The sequence below is a fragment of the Lithobates pipiens genome, unplaced genomic scaffold (genome assembly GCF_037356315.1).
Source record: "Lithobates pipiens isolate NorthernLeopardFrog02 unplaced genomic scaffold, aLitPip1_a1.2 Scaffold_18, whole genome shotgun sequence".
Taxonomy (NCBI): domain Eukaryota; kingdom Metazoa; phylum Chordata; class Amphibia; order Anura; family Ranidae; genus Lithobates; species Lithobates pipiens.
In genome coordinates, this window is record NW_027507758.1 from 261059096 (window position 1) to 261083050 (window position 23955).

The window sequence follows — 23955 nt, forward strand, 5'->3', positions numbered from 1 at the left end:
CTAGATATCCTAGGACGTTTATGCGCCCAGATGAATTGGAGGATCTTATTCTGCAGGAGTCGAAGAAAAAAAGCAGGCACGCGGACAGGCAGGGTGCGATAATAATAAAGGACTTTGGGCAGGATCGTCATTTTCGCTGCCGAGATCCTGCCAACCCACGAGAGGGTGGGGGAATTGCCAAGTCTGCATAAGGGTGGACACTGTACGCAGCAGGGGATAGTAGTTGGTGGAAAACAGGGAAGAATAAGAGGGTGTTAATTTGATACCTAGATAGTCAATTGAGTGGGATGCCCAATGGTAGGGGAAATGGTCCTGGAGGCACTGCACTAATTACTTTGTGAGATGGACGTTCAGTCTTGGAGGGATTAATTTGAAGGCCGGAGAAGGCTGTGAACCGGTCTAATATAAGTTGTAGGTTAGGCAGGGAGATGAGTGGGTCTGACAGAGTCAGAAGGGCATCGTCCGCAAAGAAATTTGCTTTATATTGAGTACCAGCGTAGAGAACTCCTGAGATGCCACCACTGGCCCTGATCGCCACTGCCAGCGGCTCCAGTGCCAGGATTTAGAGCACAGGGGGCAGCCCTGTCTGGTACCCCGAAGTATGGGGAATGGGTCGGGGAGAAAGCCCGCATATTTTACCGATGCTGAAGGTGCAGAATAGAGGGCTTGGATCCAAATCAAAAAATTTACCCCAAATCCCCATCTAGTCAAAACAAATTGGAGATAATCCCAGGAAAGCGAGTCAAATGCTTTATAAATATCCAATGAAAGCAAAAACCCCGGGATTTTACGTTGTTGGAGGATATGGAGGAGATGAATAACCTTGCGGACATTGTCCCCCGCCTGGCGACCTGGCACAAAGCCCACTTGGTCCCTGTGAATGAGGGCCTGAAGGTATCTATTAACTCGCGTGCTCAGGACCTTTCCTAAGACCTTTAGGTCGACATTCAGCAGGGAGATGGGACAAAAAGATTGCGGGTCCGTGGCTTCCTCAGTTGACTTGGGGAGCATAGAAATGTGAGCTTTAAGCGAGTCTGGTGAGGGCCGCGCTCCTTCCTGCCAGGAGTTGAAGTAGCAAGTCAGGTGGGGCATGAGCAGGGGTGCAAATGTCTTGTAATAAAGACCAGTAAAGCCACCTGGGCCTGGTGTCTTGGACGGTTTAAGAGACTTGAGGGCCTGGGTGACTTCCAGCTCAGATATGGGAACATTCAAGGAGTCTCGAGCTTCCGAGGTCAAGGAGGGGAGGCTAAACGTTTGAAAGAATCTCTCGGCCTTGTCCCGGTCAAAGGCAGCTGGTCTGCTATATAGAAAAGAGAGAAATGAGGCAAAGCCGGCCACTACCTTGGATGGGTTCGACGTGAATCCCCCCTCCCCTCACCTGCAGTCGAACCGGCCTGCTCGGGTGCCCCACTGAGTTAAGTTTCCTAGCCAGCATAGGACCAGGATTGTTTGAGCTACTATAGAATTAATACTTGGTCCAGCGCAGGTCCTTGTCACCCTGAGCGGATGCGAGCAGGTCCAACTCTGTGACCTAGTCGTCACAGACCTTTCTATTGGCTGCTGTTGGACGCGCCTTCCAAGTCGCATCTGCAGCTTCTAGCAAAGAGGTCAACTCCCGTGTCCGCTGCTCTCTAGCTCGCTTTGTGCGGGAGGCGATCTGGATCAGGTGTCCCCTGACCATCGCCTTGTGGGCTTCCCACAAGGTGACCGGGGATTCGACCGAGCCCACGTTTTCCACAAAATATCGGTTTGGATATGTGTTTGCACCTGGGTACAGGTATCTGGCGTAGTCAAAAGGGATTAATTAAACTGCCAGAGATAGGCCGGGTGGGATAAACCAGCTAAGGAAATCCCAAGAATCAGGGGGTCATGGTCAGACCACGGGGAGGTAGAGATAACAATCTTATGAGCCAACGGCAAGGAGTTAAGTTGCAGGAACACATGATCGATTCTACAGAAACTCTGGTTGTGGTTAGAAAAGAAGGTGACTTCCCGAGACCCCGGGTGTTGCTCACGCCACACGTCCACCAAGCCATATGATGGGAAGAGATCGCATAGCGCTCATTCTTGTGAGGCATCGTGGGACGGAGGCACTTCCCTGAGACTATGAGTTGGAGTCTCCCATCATAATCAGCAGGCCTTTTTGATGCCTGGCTATTACCCCAAAGCAGGTGCAAGAAAAACATCTGCTGGAATGAATTAGGAGTGTAGTATCCAACCAAAGTGACCTCTTAATCCCACAGGGTGCCTTGCAAGATTAGATATCTACCCGTGGGGTCTGCTATTTCCCTAGAACAGTTAAATTGTAGGTTACGCCAAAAGGCCATCAGCACCCCTCTCTGTTTTTCAGAGGCGGAGGCCGTAAAAAACACTGGATAATGGGAAGACAAATAATTGGGCGATGAAGATTGGTAGAACCTGGTTTCCTGCAGACAGACCACGTCAATTGACTGAGATTTCAGATGACGCAAAACCTTTGACCTTTTAATAGGAGAATTAAACCCATGGATATTCTGCGAGAATATTTTCAACGCATTCTGAGCCATCTGGGGACGGGAACAGATATCATATAAATATACAGTAACCGACTGGCCACGTACCTACCCTGATCCCAAGGCGAGGCACCCTGAGCAGGGGAGGGAGAGGGGAAGGAGTAAAGAGGAGAGGAGAAGAAAAGAGGAGAGAAAACACAGACTTGGCATGTAACACACATAGTCATCACACATGGTGAACATAGCATCCTAGCTACAGGACACTTGGGGGGGGGGGGGGGTGTCTCTACCACCAACCACACGGCTTGTAAAAAAGTTAAAACAGTAATTAAACCATAATAAAACCGCCCCTGCACTGGGGCTATTAAAACTAAAACAAGAACAGGAAGAATGAGCTAAGCCCATCTCGCAGTACCTACACCTAAATTACAAAAAACATAATTAACCCAACAAATAGTGCAAATAGAGGCTTTCCCCAGCCGGCGTCTCCATTCAGGGAACGCCCGAGGGGAGAACATAACCTCGGACCCCAACCATGACTCCCACGTCGGGGTGCCACCGGGCCACCAGAGACCCTCAAAAGGGGTGGTCCCCACTGGGCCCGGGCAGCAAGCCAATGGGAAGCCATCAACACGGCCCCCGACCCGCCCCCCTGGAGGAGGGCGGACCCAAAAAAACATAACTTGCACCGGGCAAGGAGGGGGAGGGAAGTAAGTGGGAAGGGGGGGGAACGGCAGGAAAGAGGAGATGGGAGAGGAAGGGGATCGGGAGGGAAGGGGAGGGAGGCCATGAAGAGGGATGGGAGGGAATAGGAGGGGGGAAGTGGGGGGAGACAGGAAGGGGAACATGGGGTGGCAGGAGGGAGGGAAGTGGGAGCAGCATGAGAGGAGGGAAGGAGAGGGGAAAGACCAGGGAAGGGAGGGTGGGGGGATTGGGATACCGGTTAGTGCCCAGGTTCCTATAAGCAACCAGTTAACTGTAAAACATGACCCTGTATAGAGCGATCCCCGGCACAGTCCCATAAAGCATCTGCACCTGCCCTGCTGGGGATACTGTCTTGCAAAAGAAAAAAAAATGTCCCCGGAAAGGGCCTGCAAATTATCCAGGGAGCCTAGCAGAAGCCAATCAGTCCTAGGAAGGCCAGGCCATCGATCAAGCACAAGGTCCTAGAAGACGGCTCTGAAAAATTAAAATCCAAATGTAAAAATAAAACAAAAACAGTGGGAGGGACATAGGTAGGGGTGATAGGGACATGGTCGTAGCGATCCGGTGCAAACCAAACGTCAGCCAAAGAAAAAGTACATCAGGGCCCTGAGGGCGCAGCTAAACCAGAAAATTAGTAGTGGACGGGCTTACCCACACAGTCTTCATCCCGGGTCATAGCGAGGGGATCGAAAAGGTGGTAGGGTGCCGGGCTGGGCCCGCTTTCCGTTACTGACCGGTTCCCACATGCGGCCCAATCGCCCAGAAGGGGGGCGAGGACCCAGGGCCTTTTCCCCCGCTGATGGAATTGTCCGGAGGGGGGAGCAGGTGCAGGGCTTCGAAAGTCGCCTGGGCCTCCTCCACGGTGCGCACAGAATAGCTCCTTCCTTGATGAGCGAATGGGAGGTGGAAAGGAAAGCTCCAGGTGTACTTGATGTGGTGATCCAGCAGGGCTGAAGTGTATGGTTTCGGAAGATGCCTCTTTTGCACCGTGGTGGGGGCCAGATCGGTGAAGAGTTGGTATTTGTGACCCTGGAAGCCTAAGTCAGGCTTGTCCCCCGTGCTGCTTTTAAGTAGTGTTTCCTTAGTGCGTAAGTATGTGAACTTGATAATGTCCCATGGCGGGCCCCCCTCTTTCCTTGGCCCCAGGGCCCGATGGATCCGGTCGAATTCCATGCGCTCAATAGGGATGCCTAGGACTAGCTCCTGAAACAGGGCCGTGGCAGTAGAGGTCAAGTCCTCAATAGATTCGGGGAGTCCCCTTAGCCGGAGGTTCCCCCGTCTGGACCTGTTCTCGAAGTCCTCTAACTTTAGGAGGGCTGCATCCAGCTCCCTCCAGAGGTCTTGCAGGTCCTGCTCATGATGGTCAATCACTGTAGCCACAGCCTCCATCCTGTCCTCCAGGGCATTCGTGTGGCTGCCCAGCTTACGGATCTCCTTAGTGAGGTGTGTGGCCAGCTTAGTGGTGGCCGCCGACAGTTCCCCCTGTAACATGGTTTTAAACCGAGCCAGCAGGTCAGCGCCCCTCAGCACAGGTGTCACATAAAGCTGCTGGGCTCCCTGCAGGCTCTCTGCATCTGAGCAGGCCTCCGGCTCACCTGAAAGCAGCGGGGTGATGACTCCATATACGGGGCCTGTGTATCCGGAAGGCCGGCCGTCGGGAAGTCCGCGTGGCTGGTGTGCACGACTTGTCTCTGCGAGGAGCTCCGCGCTGTGCCCAATCTGCGTCCCATACAGTCCGCCGTAGTTTCGTGAGGCCGGTAGCCCGTGATAATGTGCAGGGACGGCAGTATTTCCATCTGTGTGGTTGGCGGTGGAGGAGCGCGATTAGCTTGCGGCCATCTTGGTTGGCTGCTCGCGAGCGCCCCCCGAATTCATCAGTTTTATTTTGCCTAGTGAAGAAGGACCTAGGAACCCTGCGGGCCCATCGGTCCGTGTTTTTTTATTTTTATTTATTTATGCAGAAGCTGGTCCTTTTGTGCAAGATGATAATCCTGTGATCTGCTATCAACAGCCGGCTGGGTGACAGGCTGGATACCCTTATCCTTGTAGTCTCCCCAGTCCATCTATCGAGCGTGTGCAGGCCACAGCTACGCGCTTGGCAGGCCACGACAAAACCTCAGCTCCAGAGGTGGTCGGTGAGCTTTTATGCTCCGGGGCCCACATATGACCAGGCTACTAATGTCTGCGCCACAGTGGGCTGAGGCCAGCAGCCATCCTGTACTGATCAGTGAGTGGTTCTGCAATGGAATGTCTCCCAGCTCTTCAGGACTGGTAAGTACAGCTCTCCCTGCCTCAGTGGAGCTGAGCAGCTGGGCATTCCCTGGGAGGTCGATTCAGGGGTGCCTCAACTCCCCTCTCTTCTCTCCCTGTCCCTATCTTCCCTCCCCCCTCCACTGGGGGGATGCTGCATGTGGCTGCTGAGCGGTGTATGTGTGCATGTACAGGGGCTATCTGGTGGGCTCTCATCTGGGAAAGGAGGGCTGGCTCTAGTGGTGTCCTGGGTCCTGTGTTTTATGCCCCTGGAAGGTGCCTGTGAGGTTCTGCTATTGTATGGCGCGGTGCTGTGTTCTCTGTCATCACTTTGTTTCTGTACCTCATGGAGCTGCTGGCGGCCATTTTAGGTGTGGGTGAGGGCAGCATGCCTTCCTGGGCTTCAGCGGCCATTTTCCCAGTGATCTCCTATTCAGGACACTGGCGGCCATCTTCTGGAAGCCTGAACACGTTTCAGTGTTCTCTTGCAGCAGCATGACTCATGTGCTGTCACATCCATTTTCCCTGTGTTTTCTGTCTATACTGGACGCTGGGTGGCCATTTTCTTGAAGCCTGAGCACATTTTCTAGAGTGGTTTGGCGCTATTTCTGGTGGCTGCCACCGACACAGCTTTGGTTTCCTCTGCGCTTGGGAGCACTCAGGGACTACAGGCACTACTTGTGGGACAGCGCAGAACTCCTCAGGGTGGTGAGTCCGGCGGGAAAGAGCCCCTCAGCCAGCGGCAGCAAGGAGGGTGGGACTGTCACTGTCCTAAGTCCCCTTCGGGTGGCAGACAGGGTAGGGTCAGCATGGCTTCAGAAACTGGTGTTTCTTCCCCCGAAATCCTGGCAATTGCAACCCGGGTCACCTGCGGACTGCACAGGGTGCCCATGGACACCCTGACAGCAGTCCTTAATTCGTTTGTTGCCAAGATGGAGGCGGTGCGTGGGAAGAAAGGTGCACTAAAGTGGCTGGGGTGGAGTGATGGGGGTTCAGTTGGCTCAGGGCATCTGGTCGACTGAAGATTCCAAGTTTCCAATCAATCTGCTCGAATTGAGAGCGATCAGGCTGTGCCTCTCCACATGGTCGATGAGACTGCAAGGGCTTCTGATAAAGATCCAGTCGGACAATGCCACTGCGGTGGCATATGTCAATCACCAAGGTGGCACAAGAAGCTCAGCCGCTGCACGGGAGGTCTCTCACATACTTTGGTGGGCAGAGCGACACGTACCGGCCCTGTCGGCCATTTACATCCCGGGAGTGGGTAACTGGCAGGCGGACTATCTGAGTCGACAGATGCTGGACCCAGTAGAATGGGCGTTGCATCCGGTGATATTCAGGTTACTGTGCCTGAAGTGGGGCACACCAGACGTGTATCTGCTGGTCTCCCGTCTCAATCAGAAGGTGACACGATTTGTGTCCAGGACAAGAGATCCGTGGGCAGACACGTCAGACGTGCTGGTGGCTCCATGGGATCAGTACCAGCTGATCTACGCCTTTCCTCCACTAAAACTGTTACCACGTCTGCTTCGCAGAGTGGAAGCTGAGGGAATCCCAGTGATACTGGTTGCCCCAGATTGGCCTCAGCGTCCTTGGTATGCAGACCTGGTGTGTCTGGTGGCAGACGCTCCCTGGCGACTGCCCTTGTGAGAGGACCTTCTGTCTCGAGGTCCGATTCTCCATCCTGCTTTACCATCGCTGGCTTTAACGGCATGGCTATTGAGAGCCAGGGGTCTGTCGGACTCGGTGATCCCAACTGTGTTAAGAGCATGAAAGTGTTTCTCGCGGAAGATATACCATCGTACCAGGAAGGCCTATATCTCCATGTGTGAGGAGAAAGGATGACATCCGCGTTCCTTTTCTATATCCAGGATCCTGCTGTTTTCTTCAGCACGTTGTAGACCAGAAATTGGCGTTGAGCACCATTAAGGGCACATTTCAGCCTTGGCTGTCTTTTTTTTTTTTTCAGGGACCCCTGGCATCTCACTCATTAGTGAGTACCTTTGTTTATGGGGTACGAGATGTAGTCCCTCCGGTGCGTCCGTTACCCCCTTGAGATTTGAATCTAGTGTTGTCGGCGCTTCAAAAGCTGCCCTTAGAAAATATCAGGGAGATTCCCCTGCTGACTCTTCCCCAGAAAGTGGTCATCACATCGACCAGGAGGGTGTTAGGAACTGGCAGCCTTGTCTTGCAAATCGCCCTATCTGGTTATCCACAGGGATAAGGCCGTCTTTTCTACCAAAAGTGATCTCGGCTTTTCATATCAATGAGGACATTGTGCTACCATCTCTGTGTCCTAAGCCGAAGCACCCTAAGGAAGTGGCCCTTCACGCTCTGGATGTGGTTCGGACTCTGAGGGTGTATTTGTTTGCCACAGCTCCCTTTCGGAAGTCGGAGTCGCTGTTTGTTTCGGGGGCTGGTCCAAAGAAAGGCATGGCGGTCTCGTCGGCCACCATTTCCGAGGTGGATCAGACAGATTGTGGTACAAGCCTACACTTTGAAGGGGCAGGTGCCCCCCTTTCCAGTCACAGTTCACTCCACAAGGGCAATCGGAACGTCTTGGGCCTTCCGACACCAAGCGTCTGTTGCTCAGGTGTGTAAAGCGGCGACTTAGTCGTCTGTCCACACGTTTATCAAGTTCTACAAGGTAGCCGTCAGTGCATCGGCTGATGCCTGTTTTGGCCGCAAAGTTTTGCAGGTGGCCGTGTAGTGGCAATTGAATATGCAATATATATTTCCTGTTTTTTCGATAAAAACACAGTACTGTTAATGCACTGTTGCATTACTTCCGCAGTTTTGGTGCGGTTTTGGGTAATCACTCCTGTTGAGGATGCCCTGGTTTTTGTGGTGTTTTTTTCCACGCACTGTTGTTTTTTGTGGGTAAAGTTTCACTAGTTCCCACTTGCAATGGTGGTTGACGTTTTTATGCTGTTTTTCCCACCCCTCGTTTGGCACTGCTTGGAGACGTCCCAATGGCTAAGAAAGGAGCTGTCGGTCGGTGAATATAAGAGTAAATAGGATTTTTTGTACTCACCGTAAAATCCTTTTCTCTGTAATTCACCGACTGACACAGCACCCGCCCCTACTTTTTATCTTTACGTTATACTGCTTGTTGACGTACTGATGACTGCATGGCAGGGTGGAGGGTTATAGTCCAAGGGACCGCCCCCCTGGGCGGAACTAAGAGTTCTGAGTATTGTGTTACAACTAATGCCTAGTATTCTCCTAGTGATAAGGCTAACAACCCAATGGCTAAGAGGAGCTGTGTCGGTCTGTGAATTACAGAGAAAAGGATTTTACGGTGAGTACAAAAAATCCTATTTTTTGTCCTTGTAGAGCACCCAGGGCTCGAATTTCGGCAGATTCAGAGGGAATCGGCTGAAATATGTAGGGCTGAAACAACGAATCGACAACTAATCATTTATGAAAATAGTTATCTATTTTCATAATCGATTAATTGGCCAGCCTATTAGTTGGCCTTCATACAGAATGCATTATTTGTTTAAATATCGGGAAATACAGGGCAGCACACATACAGCTCAGTGCACCATCCATACATGTCAGTAAGTGCCTAAGAACTTGTGAATGTGTGAGGAGCAATGCCTCATGGAACATGTAGTACTGGGGAGGAAGTGAGTGGGTCTAAAGGCAGAAGTTTTTTTTTTACCTTGCTATAGGGGCACACTATACTATAATTTGCAGCTTGCTATTGGGGCACTCTGAAGACGGGAGGAGCCAGAAGCATCAGTGGGGGCCCCAGAAGAGAAGAATCGAGGCTGCTCTGTGCAAAACAATTACACAGAACAGGTAAGTATAACATATTGTTCTATAAAAAAAAAATTACTTTAAAGACTGTGCAGGGAAGATCAGCATTTGAACCCAGAGAAGGCGGAGGCTGATAGACTGGAGGTAATGGAAAGCATTACAATTCCATTTAAAGTAAACTTTTACATGGAGGCAAGCCACATTACGTGGGAGCAGGGCATATTACATGAGGGCGGGCCGCATTATGTGGGAGCAGGGCAGACTTCAACGAGGCAGGGCACATTGCGTGGGGGGCAGGGCACATTGCGTGGGGGGCAGGGCACATTGCGTGGGGGGCAGGGCACATTGCGTGGGGGGCAGGGCACATTACATGGGAGCAGGGCAGATTTTGAGGCGTGGGAGCAGGGCAGATTTTGAGGCGTGGGAGCAGGGCAGATTTTGAGGCGTGGGAGCAGGGCAGATTTTGAGGCGTGGGAGCAGGGCACATTACATGCGTCCCAGTGTAAAAGGGGTCTAAATAAAAAAATTGATCTCTGAGAGTGATATTTACTAGATTCAACCTTCAATAGTATATACAGTATATCTCTTCTGTCTGTTATTCTCAGAGTGGATTATAGATTTTGCTAACCATATAGTTGTTTTTTTATATTTACCAATGCATATAGATTTTTAAGAATACGTTGCCTTTTTTTTTTTTTTCTTTACATATTAAATTATACACCACACTTTTTTTAATTAAATTTTATTTTTTTAAGGTTATTATCCGATTAATCGCTTAATCAAAACAATAATTGGCCAACTAATCAATTATGAAAATAATTGTTAGTTACAGCCCTAGCAATATGAGCAGTCTATGCCCAGATTTAGGAAATCCTACACCCCAGACATGCTGCTTAGTTGAAAATGCTAAAGACAATTCAACAAAAAAGCGTTGACAATAAATAACTAGTTTTCTCTTTAAAGTGTTTATAGTTTGCATGTCTGCTACTATGGAGAGATGCTGAAACTCTAAGTAATTCACCTATTCCAATTTGTGACATTTAATCACAATTATTTACTTTAACTAATAACCGACAATTAGTGTCAACCCTAATTGCACTCCAGCTGCTCACAACCTCTTTTTTTTTTATGTGATTTTAAGCATAACTAGTTGATGTCCACAAGTAATCGGATGCATTGGCAAAGCAATTCTGTGTTGTTGCCTGTACTATCTAGATTACATAGTTGTGGTCTATGCTAGGCAAATGTAAAAATTGCAAATGAGGGATAATTTTAAATTTAGCACTTACCAGCTGTGATTCTTTTGCAGGCTCTCCTCAACAGAGCAGCCACCAAAGGCCAAGTTTTTGACTCTGGGATCTAAGTTTCGTTATAGTGGCCGCACACAAGCTCAGACAAGAGATGCAAGTATGAGAATAGACAGACCTGCACCATATTTTGAGCGTACATCCAGCAAACGTGTCTCAAGGAGTCTTGATGGAGGTAACAGAATTGGAATTTCCATAGAGTACATAATGCCTAAAAAAAATGTTGCAACAGAGGATAAGTTGGTCATGACAGGACTGATTGCGGAATAGCAGAAAGAGGAGGCAGAGTGAGAGCTTATGGGCAGAGAGGTAGGTAGGTGATTATAAGTGAGGGGACTGAATAAAAACAGGAGTTTATCATGGACTAAGGGATAAGGGGAATCAGTGGGATGTGACCTTGAATGGATCAGGGAGTGTAGGAACTGATCGTGGCTAGGAGTAGGGAGAGTGAGGGCTGATCATGGCAGAGAGGAGTAGGATGGACGTGAAGAGCAATTTTGGATTGAGATGGCAAAGCAATAGCTGACTTTGCAGTGTGGTGGGGGAGTTACAACAGAAGCGAGGAGCAATGTATTCGTCTACTGTAATTGGGTCCCTCTGAACCTCCCTGCCTGCTTTGCCATGGATACTTCAGTTCTCCACCATGGAAGAAGGTTAGTTCTGTATAAAGTAAAGGTACTAATTGTCTGTTTTGGATATAGGTGTACCAGAGGGGCGCTCAACTTTTTAAAGAGAGAGGGTTTTTGGTAACCGTTCACGGGCCACAATAAAATGAAATAAAATGGTTTTGAATAAAAAATAAAATAAAAAAATCAGGTTCATCATTTTCCATGGGACTAGTCCCAGGTGGGGTTTAATCAAAATCAGTTTTTATTAATCCCACTCTTGCGCTCAGGTGTGACCAGCCAAAACAGCTCCTAACCTGTGTTGCAGCCTTCAATATACCAGGGTCTTTGCAGCCATCCCTTGAATTGGCAAAAAAATATGGACAATCAAAACAAAAAACAGACCAGGGAAGCACATGCCTTAGTAATGCAATAAACTTCTTTCTCTTTCGTTCATTGACGGACACAGCTCCATTAATCTTGACCGTAGGGACGTCCCCAAGCAGTGTCATAACAAGGGGTCAGCATTGTGGAAATTACCGAGTCTGACAAACCTCGGTTCCTTAGCACCTGGCTTTCAACAGCCATGCTGTTAAAATCAGCGATGGTAATGCAGGATGGAGTATCGGACCTTGCTATAGGAGGTCTTCTCGTATCAGTAACCGCCAAGGAGCATCCACCACCAGGCGTACCGAGGATGCCGAGGCCAATCTGGGGCAATCCGTATCACTGGAATCCCCTCGGCCACCACTCTGCGGAGCAGACGTGGCAACAGTTTGAGTGGAGGGAAAGCGTAAATCAACCAGTACTGTTCCCATGGAGCTACCAACGCATCTGCCCAAGGATCTCTTGTCCTGGACACAAACCTCTGCACCTTTCGATTGAGCCGAGAGGCCGGAAGGTCCACATCTGGTATGCCCCACTGCAGGTAAAGAAGCCTGAACACCTCCTGATGCTGTGACCATTCTCCTTGGTCCAGCATCTGGCGACTTAGATAGTCCGCCTGCCAGTTTTCTACTCCTGGGATGTATATAGCCGAAGGGGCCGGTACGTGTTGCTCTGCCCACCGAAGGATGTGAGCGACATCCCATGCTGCAGCCGAGCTTCTTGTTCCTCCTTGATGGTTGACATATGCCACCGCCGTGGCGTTGTCTGACTGGATTCTGATCGGACGACCTCGTCTCATCGATCATGTGGAGAGGCATAGCCTGATCGCTCGAAGCTCGAGCCTATAACAGCTTGTAAGACGCGTGTAAGTGCATTAACTCATGTTCAGCCATGTGTCGTTTACAGGCGTTTAATGGAGATACATTTTTGACTATTTGAAAAAAAAAAAAATTTATTTTTTAAATGCTTCTAAACGCAAACACAGCTAAACGTGGCATGTAAATGCGGCAAAACTGACGTTTTTTTTAAATGTAGTTTACTAGTTACAAGTTAAATCGTTCAGGGGAGGTTGTAAAATGCCCCGTGTACATTAAGCCTTTTGATTCAAGAAAGTTGCATTGAAGTGGTATTAATCACTGAAATACAAACGTGTTACACCAGGCATGCTCAACCCCTGGCCCTTAGAGCCATCTGATATGGCCTGCTACCTGAAAATCGATGACAACCTGCGCAGCCTCCTTCAGGTACACCCTGCTTTAATAAATTATTGCTGGTTGTCAGCGACCTTCTTGCTGCTAGGTGAGAGGGCTAACCACTACACCACTGGGCCGCCTAAACATGAAGGTGTCGTAATAACCCTACAGTCAACATTAATGGAGCTGTGTTCGTCAATGAACTAAAGAGAAAAGGATTTTACAGTGAGTACAAAAATCCTATTTCTCTTTTGCGTGGAACACCACTTTAAGTGCTGGTTCACATTAGTGCCATTTGTGATGCAACTTAAATTGCATGACAAGGAAAATTACATATTCAGTGTGCTTGTTTTCATCAATGCTGTGTTTTTATAAAGCATTTTTTTTTTTTTTTATTAAGTGATAAAAGCTTGTTGTGCAGACTGTTCTTATACAAGTTGAAGCCTAATGCCCTGTACACACGGTCACAATTTCCGACGGGAAATGTGCGATCAGATCGCGTTGTCGGAAAATCTGATCGTATGTGGGCTCCATCGGACTTTCTGTCGGAATTTCCGAAACACAAAGTTTGAGAGCAGGATCTAAAATTTTCCAACAAAAAAATCTGATAGTTTAAATTCAGATCGTGTGTAGACAATTCTGACGGGCAAAGTGCCACGCACGCTCAAAATAAATTAAGAGACCACAGCTGTTGGCTACTGACCTTTTTATAGTCCCGACGTGCGTGTTGCACGTCACCTCGTTAAGAACGATCGGATTTTCCAACAACTTTCTGACCGTGTGTATGCAAGTCAAGTTTGGCACAAAATCCGTCTGAAAAAATCTGATGGATTTTGTTGTCGGAATGTCCGACCATGTGTACAGGGCATAAGGCTTTGTGTACACAGAATATTTTTACAACCTCTCCTGAGCAAATTTAACTTGACAGATAGTAACTGACGTATAAAGCATCTGTTTGGTGGTGATTTTGCCACGTTTGCGTTTAGAAGTGTTTTAAAAGAATGAAAAATGTTTTTTTCTTCAAATAGCCAAAAATGAAAAATGGCTGTAATCGAAAAACACTAGTTACCGCGTTTACAAGCTGTTACAGGCATTTGGTGTTTCAAATGCCTCTGACCATCCGCCCTGAACACATTTTTTTTTTTTTGTTCCAAAAAATGCTTCTAAACGCAACTGCCTAGAAACTACTATACACGACCATGTGAAGGAGCCCTTAAAGTCAAGTTTGGCCCTGCTCCTTCTAACCGCTCTGTTTGATTTTTTTTTTATTTTTTTTTTTCATGTGCATTCATATTTTTGGATTTTGACCTAGATTGACATGGTTTTCTTTAAAGACGATACAAACCCTGAACTGTGACAGTCCCTGCAAATAATATGCAATACATCATTGTGAGTTAAACAATATCACACATGGCTTATACAACTTGGGTCCCTAAATAAAATTGGATAAAAATAGATGAGAGCAGAAACTCATAACTGTCATTTGCACATAAACTTTTCAGAGATCATCTGTACATTTTCATGTACAAAATATTTAAGGTTGTATATATTTACAGCACCAGGGTAAAAGTTTTTTAAATTTTGTGTATTGACCATAGAAATAATATACTTTGAGACTGCAACTAATATAAATGCTAGGAGTCTTAAAAAAAAGTGAAAGTAATTTGGATAACCAAGATATCATTTAAACTGAATTGTCTAATACTATCTAAAACCAGATGAATAAGTTTATTCATCTATGATACCTATCAAATATAAAACCTATTTTTTATGACCAGATTGCTTAAATTAAATATATGCCCTAAAATTCATAAATTTAAAATACATTGGAAACCCCATCTCCCCCTCAAAAAAAAAAAAAAAAAAAAAGTTTGGCATTTGGGGCAGAAAATAAAAACCGTATACCGTAGATGGCAAATAATGTTGTGCTATGGTGCCACCTACAGGCAAAATGCTACCATTGTTCCACTGTGCAAAATGCTGCTTGCAGGAAAAAAATTGCAACTTATGCATTATAAAAGTAACGATTATTTTTACAAACGTTGAACATATACAGGTTTTTGTACAAAGCTATTTGTATTTGGCTTCTGTTTTGGAATTCACTTTGCGTTTCAGTATATCATGTATGCACAAAAGTAGTAAAGACTGTTCCATAATCTGTTTGATCATGTACAAAAACACTGACAATTATTTTAGAGAAATGGTGAAAGCGTTACACATTTGTTGCAAAATACAGTGGGAAGGTGGTTCCATTTAAAATAAAAGAAAATGTATAAATTGTAAAAACATTTTTGGAGTGAAAGCACATAAAATAAATCAATCTTGAATTTAAAACCCTTCCCGTATGTGCATATCTGTGAAAGTCATGAAGTCTGCGTTTTAAAACCCGCATTATTTACTCCTCCAAATGACACAAAACTTTCAATCGCCACCACCAGGTGTAACCCCAGTGGGACAGAACTCATCGAATGTAGATGACCGGTTTAACCAATATGGTTGTCTAAAAGATGTCAAAGGGGAAATCACAGTGAAGTGTACCTTATTTTTAATTAAAAGAAGCCGAACACTTACAAAACAGAAATGCTTTCACAGCACTGAGGGCTAAATCCCTCAAACAACTATAGGTGGAGCATACAGACTGCCCCAGAGCCTCCTCCTGTTGCCTACATCCATGCATACTACACCCTGCATGTAATGATGCCCTTTGGGCAATGTTTTGGTACTGGTTTTCAGTGGCTTAGCATTAGAATATTCACAAATGTTCTACAGGTACTTGCAAATCTGCCACTAAGCCCAGACAATAACAAACTCACGACAACTTCCAAGTTGACGCCCTTGGCAAAAATTTCCTTGGTGGGACCCTCCCGTAAATAAAGTCCAACATTTATAAAGTATTCAACACCACTCCCTTACAAAATTTGTATAAACATCCTTAAATGCAAAAATGAGAAAAGACTTTTTCTGGGAAAAGCTACCTGTGGAAACCTGGGTAAGCTAGTCACAAGCTGGTAAAAGTTTAATTTGCACCCTTTTCCAAACACTGGTACACCTCCATGTTATTGTTATTATAACAGCCAGTGACAGTTTTTTGCTGTTGCACAAAGGGATTGGGGTCTTTCCAACACATATAAACTGGCAATATCTGCTTCTCAAACCTTTGTGGGAATCTGTTAATTTCCATGTTGATTATTTGGTACCTGGATTCCCTTTTCTCCAAAGTCCAAGGCCAAAAGACTTCTATCACGCATACTTACTACAGCTATATGCCTAATAGCCCTTGAAATCTAGAAAAAGCATTGAGACACCATCCCTCATAGAACTTTACAACAGAATTAGAGACTTTAAACTAGCGAGGAACCTTGCAACACTCTGCCATGACACCCTAGAACAGTTCAGTAAAGTCTGGAAGCTGTGTTACCTCATTGAAGACCCAGTATAGCGTGAGTCCCTACACTTAATCTTTCACTAACCAGAGGCTTGTGATGTGTTCCTGGTACACTGACCTAATTAGAATGGTACCCTTTTAATTGTTTTTTTTTTCTGCTTCTGTTAATCTTTCTATTATCTGATTCTTTCCATACCTTTCCTCAAACCAAGGGATGACCTCACAGTAAATATAAAATATGAATATCCAAATAATATTTTAAGGCTGGCCATACACAGAACAGTTTTTGTTCCCACGATCAGGGGTTGCAGGAAAGAAATTAGCTTGAGTCCCCCATCAATACAGATAGTGTTGATGTGGCAATCCCTCCTGCCAGGCCATTGCCTTCTCCCGATGGAGAAGGGTGGGAGGAGACGTCCCCACCGGGAGAAGACAGTGATTATCACTGGCGGCTATAGTAGCCTCTTGCGATAGCGAATCAAGCAGACTGGTTTTACCAAAGTTGATCAATCAACTTAGTGCAGTCAGCCTACCCATTATTAGTTCACATCTCAGCCCATGTATGGATGGCCTAAGATTGCCGGCCATGAAACCGTGTCTTATCGGCAAACTAAATAACCCTGAGAAAGGTGTATTGACAAAGCTTGCGCTATACTGCGGTTTTCAGCTGTAGATTGTTATGTAGAAATGACTGCATTTCTGAATAACTACAGCAAAACCTTGGATTGAAAGTAACTGAGAGTGTTTTGCAAGACCAGCAATTTTTTTTTTTTTTTTTTTTTTTTATAAACGAGCAATGTCTTGATATATACGAGTAGTGTTATATCATGACTGAGTATAAATGAGAAGAGAGGTGCCTCTAAGTGTAACAACATGGTTACATTTAATGAAGGTACAACATTTAGCAACTCACATGGTTGATGATTAAAAGAAGCATATCTAAGTATGCAGGCATCTGGGGTAAAGCTGTCTACATAAACCATCCTCCACCATCATCCCTTCCACGCTGTGATCCACGAGAGCTTCAAGCCTCGCTTTCATATAGATTTTTACTGCAAGGTAGTCTTCCCGGGCACGATTGCAGACTGACAGCGGCGAGAGGCGGCACTGCGAAGGATGGTCTATGTGGACAGCTTTTGCCCAGCCTGCATACTTAGATATGCCTCTTTTAATCATCAACCATGTGAGTTGCTAAATGTTGTTAGTGTGCTAATATCAATACTCAATACTTATACCATAACAATCTATAATTGTGTGAATAAATATAAAAATGATTGAATAAATAACCGTATATGTGAATAAATGAATTCAATGTGATTTACATAAATCAATTCTCCATAAATCCACCTTGTGCATAAATACAAATTTCTTAATTGATGCCTTCTGTGCATATATGCATAAATAAATAGTATTTCTTAATGCCTTCCGTGCATATAAAACTCTTCCTGATGGGATAAGTGGATCAGAGTCTAATCACATACAGCTCCTGTGTCTATGCTTTAATCAAAACACTCCCATGCGGTGATCTCCACAAACTTAAGATATAGTCCTTAAAATGACTTAACCATAGTCCTTTATATTATGCACAACAAACTTCTATCCCACTGCAGCGCATGTATCACTTATCTCTTTGCTATTTGCTTCTTAACTTTAATTTTGCCATAGGAGGAAAAAAAGAGACGAGGGATAGTGTATTACTGCGATAAAGGATGAATTAATATGTGCACGTCGATCCACTTACAAAACCAGTTAAAGCATGGGATATTGGCAGAAAGTCAGATTGTACTACTCCTCACAGCCTCTCTGTGCCTCTGAACACTGAGGGCTTGACGTCACTGGCTCCTCCTCCCGATGTGTTGCGTCACAGGTCACATGACATTCTCAAGGGAAATGAGCCTAGTGATGCTCGTGGGGAATTTTAAAGCCGCTTTTTGTTGTGCGGTTGACATAGTGACTACACCGGGGTCATTGTATAATGCCGCCATCCTCATAGCTCCAACCACAAGCTATTGCATGAAAGAAGAAGATACAATCCATGCACAGAGATGTAAATGAAAAGCATACAATCATTTAAGATGCCACATAGCTCCAATTCAACCATTATATTTTTACCAATCTGACATAACTTTTTAATAATTGATACTTAAAATACTGAATAAAAGACAATAAACTTACACATTCCAAACTACATTGTTTACCCGATAATTCCACTATACTTAAAAATAAAATGGGGAAAAAATGGTGGAAATAGAAATCAACCACCACAAAACCCCCCATATAACCAATTCAACCAATATGGGAATGAGGGGAATAGTGGTGATTACAATCAAGTAAATTACGGGTATAATCAGCAGGAGAGAAGAGACTTTAGAGAGCAAAATCAGTATCCATATACACAGGGAGATAAACGGAACTATTATGACCAGCAACAGTATGATAATAGGAGAAGTCCAATACGTACAGAAAATAGATATGAAGCACTGAGAGAGTACAGAGAAGATGCACCATGCTCGTCTTTTTTAGATCAGCCTAGGTGAGACAGAACCCCACCATACAGAGCGAGAACCCCACCACAGAACAAAGGAATAGGGAACACAAGTCCAAACAGAAGAGCGGATGCAGAGGAGGACTCAAGGCCAAAAAGAAAAAGAGAATTGGTGAGGGCATGTACAATTTGAGTGGTCTTGAGCTCACGAGATCAGAGCTAATAACATTGGACAAAGGCCTTAAATATGCCCCTAACAAAAGTTTGAACAAATTCGAAACATATGTGGATTTGCAGAAGTACACTAGGAAACTTAATATTCAAAAATACATGTTAAACAAAACGGTGACCACAGAAAGGAGGGATGCGGAAACGAGGAATTGGGGATGGAGGAATAAAACATACAGGATTAAGAAACAAATTGGTATTCAATCCACAAGTGTCCAATAATGAACATATCAAAGTATTGAATAAAATGGTGATCCAGGATATTGAAAGATTGAGAATTAAAAGGACACAAAATCCCCAGGCAATTAAAAGAGGCATCAAGAAACTTGAGGAAAACAAGAAAGTGGTAATACGACCGTCTTACAAAGGGGGAGCTATTGTCGTTCTATCTAAGGAATACTATAATGCTGAACTATTAGGCCAGTTAAGTGGCACGAAGACCTATATAAAGTTAAAATATAACCCTACCAAGGAATATAAGTTTGAGTTGAAAGAATTGATACAAAAAGGAAAGATGAAAGGTATTTTAACTAAAAAGGAGGAGAAGTGATACCAGAAACCTGTAGAGTACCTGTGATTTATACGGTGCCCAAGATTCATAAAAATCTGACATCACCACCAGGTAGGCCCATAATAAACGAAATACAATCCATCAACTCCAGATTGGGAGAATATGTGGATAATTTCATCCAACCACTAGCCCCATAAACAAAATAATACTTGAGGGACACAAAACACCTATTGCAAATCTTGGAGAAAGTGGAAATTCAACCAGAAGAAAAGTATTTGATTGCAACAGCGGATGTGGAATCGTTGTACATGAGTATTGCGCATACGGATGCAATAGAAGCCACAAAATGGGCCATGGATACGTATGAAAATTTGGTATCTAAACAGAAAACATTCATATTAAGGTGTCTAGTGTATGGTTTGCAGCACAACTATTTCTGGCACAATATGGAGTATTATCGCCAATTGAATGGAATAGGGATGGGAGCCAGATTAAAGCATAGACACAGGAGCTGTATGTGATTAGACTCTGATCCGCTTATCCCATCAGGAAGAGTTTTATATGCATGGAAGGCATTAAGAAATACTATTTATTTATATTTATTTATGCATATATGCACAGAAGGCAATTAACAACTTAAGCCCCGGACCAATTTGGAATACAAGCATGTTTCCGGAACGAATTGTGCTCCCAATCCAAGGTTTTACCAAACCAAGGTTTTACTATACTGTTCTTTCCGGAATTGTTCATGCCAGAATTGGAATACACCTTGTAATTATTACATCTGCCTTATCTCTACTCATTATAGATTATTTCTCTCTTGTTTTGGAATGCAGCTCCTACAAATACGGAACCCTAAGTCCATAGTTAATCCAGAGAAAGACAAAAAAGCCTTTAGCACTTGTCTCCACTGGCTCCACATATTGAATGCTTTCAAATGCTTTGCTTGTGGTTAATGTATGACCGCACTAAGGTCGGGAAATTTGAAGATTGCTACACTTAAACCAATCATTACTTGCCTCTTTTTTTTTTTTTTTTTTGACAAGCTGCAAACCTCTTCTGCTTCAATGTGTTCTGTACTAATTAATAGCATTGTGCACTATTCCTCCAATGGACAATGATGGGGTACCATTCCTCTGACACCATCAGTGGGACATTATTCCTCCAACTGACACCAAAGATGAGATGCAATTCCTCCCACTGACACCATCAATGGGGCTTTGTTCTTTCAACTGACGCCAATGATGGGGCACCATTCCTCCTACTGATGCTATCAATGGGGCTTTATTCTTCTAACACCAATGATAGGGTACTATTCCTCCAACTGACACCAACAATGGGGCTTTATTCCTCCAACTGGCACCATCAATAAGTCTTTATTCTTCTGACACCCATGATTGGGTACCATTCCCATCACTAACACCAGTGATGGGGCACCATTCCTCCCATTGACACCATAAATAGTTTATTTCCTTCAACTGACACCAATTATGGAGTACCATTCCTCTCACTGACATCAATGATGGGGCACCATTCCTCCAACTGACACCGTAAATAGAGCTTTATTCCTCCAACCGACACCAATGATGGGGTACCATTGCTGTCACTGACATCATCAGTAGGTTTTTATTCCTTCAGCTGACACCAATGATGACACCATTCCCCCATTGAGACCATCGGTGAAACACTATTACTCCAACTGACACCAATAATGGGGCACTATTTCTTCCTATGAAATCAATGATAGGATATAATTTACTGACATTGGCCTCAGGGATGATTCTACTCCCACTGGCCACAGTCCGGCCCCCTAAAGCCCGAAGGACAGTAAACTGGCCCTTCGTTTAGAAAGTTTGGAGACCCCTGCTTTATACTTTTACTAATTAATCACTCTGAACAGAATATTCATCCATTATATAGTCTGGTTTAATGCAGGCTTAGACCGCTTGATTTTTAACCATTCAGCCTGCGAATCTACTCTAACAACGTCGATGGTGCAACCTCCATTGTAGTCCAGCCTCCACGGTGTCTGTTGGTGCTGGTGCAGCTAAGCAGTGATTATATCTGACAGAATGAAATTAAAGCTGTCTTGGGGGTCTTTAGTAGTGGTCATTGCATAATGGAAGAGATTACTTTCTTCAGTCTTACAACCTGTCTTTTTTTTTTTTCCTATTTTAAGCTCCGATAGGAAGTATCACAGACCAGAGTCTGCTGAAAGACTTCCCTGATGCTAAAGTAGTCAGTGCTATTGATGGTGTTGTCTCAGGACCAGAGGGTGTGACGCTTGAACCTCATGATGGAAAAGCACATATTGGCACTGGAATTGCACTCACCAATGATACCAAGGTAAGGTTACTGACTTGTTTGCTGTATTATGTATTGCTCATGCATGCAAATATGCAGCCTTTTGGCGGCCAGGCTCTGGTGCAGAGCTGCCCCTATGTTTGCGCGCAATAGTGCCAGTAGAGCTGTGCCGAGTTACTGGTGGATAACTGAAAGCTCCCGTTCATAGCGTATGATCGGGGGCTTTTCGATCATGTGACAGCCAATCATGGCAGTCACATGACAGTAGGCCCTTCCTCCCCGGCATACTAAACCCCTTATAGGGCCTGCGGGCACCGTCTCTAAGGGTTTAAAGGGCTAATATACACAAGTTATTATATGATGGATATACACTTATTTGGCTCTTCCTCTCACTTGCTATATTTCTGAATAATTCTAGTCGCGGGCAGTTCATCTAGGAGTTTGGAGCTGGTGACCCTTACTAATCACTACAGCCATTACAAAAGCAAGCAGAGTCTCGCTTCCCCATCTGAACATGTGTTCATGTTCTGAGATTTTACCATTTACCGCTAGATATTAGATAATGCTAGGTGCTAAAACATACTGATATTTACCCAAAACTGAAATATTGTTTTTAGAAAAGGTGAACCTTAAAAGACAAAAAATCATAGTCCAAAATGTTTAAAGCTTGCACGAGCTGTCATAAAAAGGGGGAGGATAACTGAAATTGTTCAGTGAGAAGAAGTCTGACAGCTGATTGGGGGAAGGGACACACCCCCTGCACACAGGAACAAAGCTGAGGCTGTCAATCATCTGGAGATCCCTCCCTTGTCCCCTTTTTCTCTTGGTGTCAGGAAAACTTGTCAGAAGTGGCTCATGCAGATAGCAGAGGAATGAGGCAGCAGTAGGAAATTACACTTTGTGTTCTGTATTGAGACAAGTACATACTATAGAAGTCTATGCTTTGTTAATATTACTTGTCTAATGCTTAAAATTTGTCAGAAGTGATTCATGCTGAGGAGGACCAAAGCAGCAGACAAAAATTGCACCTTGTTAAATTAACCCCTTTACTACCATGTAACACATATATGAGGTGTCGAGGAAATGGGCCTTAATCTTTGCGCCGTATATATGTTATAGTATTCTAGAATTGCGTTTTCTCACACGCTCCAAGCAAAAAGACTGGGCTGTCAAGGGCAGCCGGCCCAGCTCTCGTACTAACGATCAGGACATGGGGGAACCAGGTCCCAATCTCATGATCACTTGTGCTAGCCTGTGATTAGCTATCGCTGCGATCGTTCACTTTATAGCCCGCCCTAATTTTCCTTCTTTGTGAAGAGAAGAAACAGACTACTATTCCTTAATGCTAGAGAAGTTTCCAAAAACTTTTGGGAAAGCAATACAATGCAGAGTAACTAGTTCAGGATATGAACTGGTTTAGTTAGTGTCAGTGTACAATAGCAGTGTAATTATCAGTGGCAGATTAAGTGTCAGTGCAAGGGACCAGTTCACACTATATGACTATGTAACAGACAGCCGCTTTGCGATTTGGCCCTTGTCGTTAAGGGGTTAACTTTATTTCTAGAGCCCAGCCCCCCCCATAGCATGGACCAGTAACAGGTTATTTTTGAGGAGGCATTAAGGATCTAATGTCTCCCCAGCGCTCCACAGAGCCTGGGAAACACTGCAGGGGGTTTGGCACATTGAGGATATTGTAAAAGTGATCAGGCAGCTCTATAGCCACTTAGGTCACGTTTATATGAAATCTTGGAGCTGGCTGTAAAAACAATGCCAAGCTCAGGGCGGTAGCAACATGTATGTTAACAGATTGAATAACAGGACATTTATAAACGTACCTTGGTAAAATAGTTAAAATGACATAAAACCCAAAAACAAAAGATAAACTTTTTTTGGCTTTTTTTTTTTCCTTTCACCTGTTGATCTGGCCAGTGTGATTTTCTTTTTTTTTTTTTTTTACCTCCCTTTAAGGCCTCTTTCACACGAGCCAGACTCCACTTTACTCCAGTTTGCACAGCGGGGGATCTGTCCACTGATCTACCATAAAGCAGAATGCATGGATGACCTTGCCGTGTCTGCTCCTTTTCTGCGGAGCAGACACTAACACAGCCCACTCTGCTCATTGTTCGGCCTGGTTGAAAGTGACTGGCTGTCTATGTACAATCGGCTGCAGTCCTATCTTATCTGCTAGACACAAGTCCGTTTACATCAGCCTCTCCATAAAAGTGAATGGAGGGTCCGATCGGGTCTGCCGGTCTGTTTTTCAGATGAACCTGATTGGACCCTCAATTCACTTCTATGGTGAGGGAGCTGTAAACGGACCAATCATGAAGGGGGCTCA

The 23955-nt window shown here is 45.1% G+C and overlaps 1 protein-coding gene across 14 annotated transcripts in view; it reads left to right on the top strand.

The window, feature by feature from the left end:
* Positions 1-23955, top strand: part of EPB41L2 (erythrocyte membrane protein band 4.1 like 2) — a 351078-nt gene that overhangs the window by 251241 nt on the left and 75882 nt on the right. For all 14 annotated transcript variants that reach the window (XM_077486872.1, XM_077486875.1, XM_077486879.1 and 11 more), the window contains 2 exons: positions 10522-10694; positions 21493-21659. In XM_077486872.1, the coding sequence (XP_077342998.1) occupies positions 10522-10694; positions 21493-21659 (340 nt within the window). The remainder of the gene's footprint in view (positions 1-10521; positions 10695-21492; positions 21660-23955) is intronic.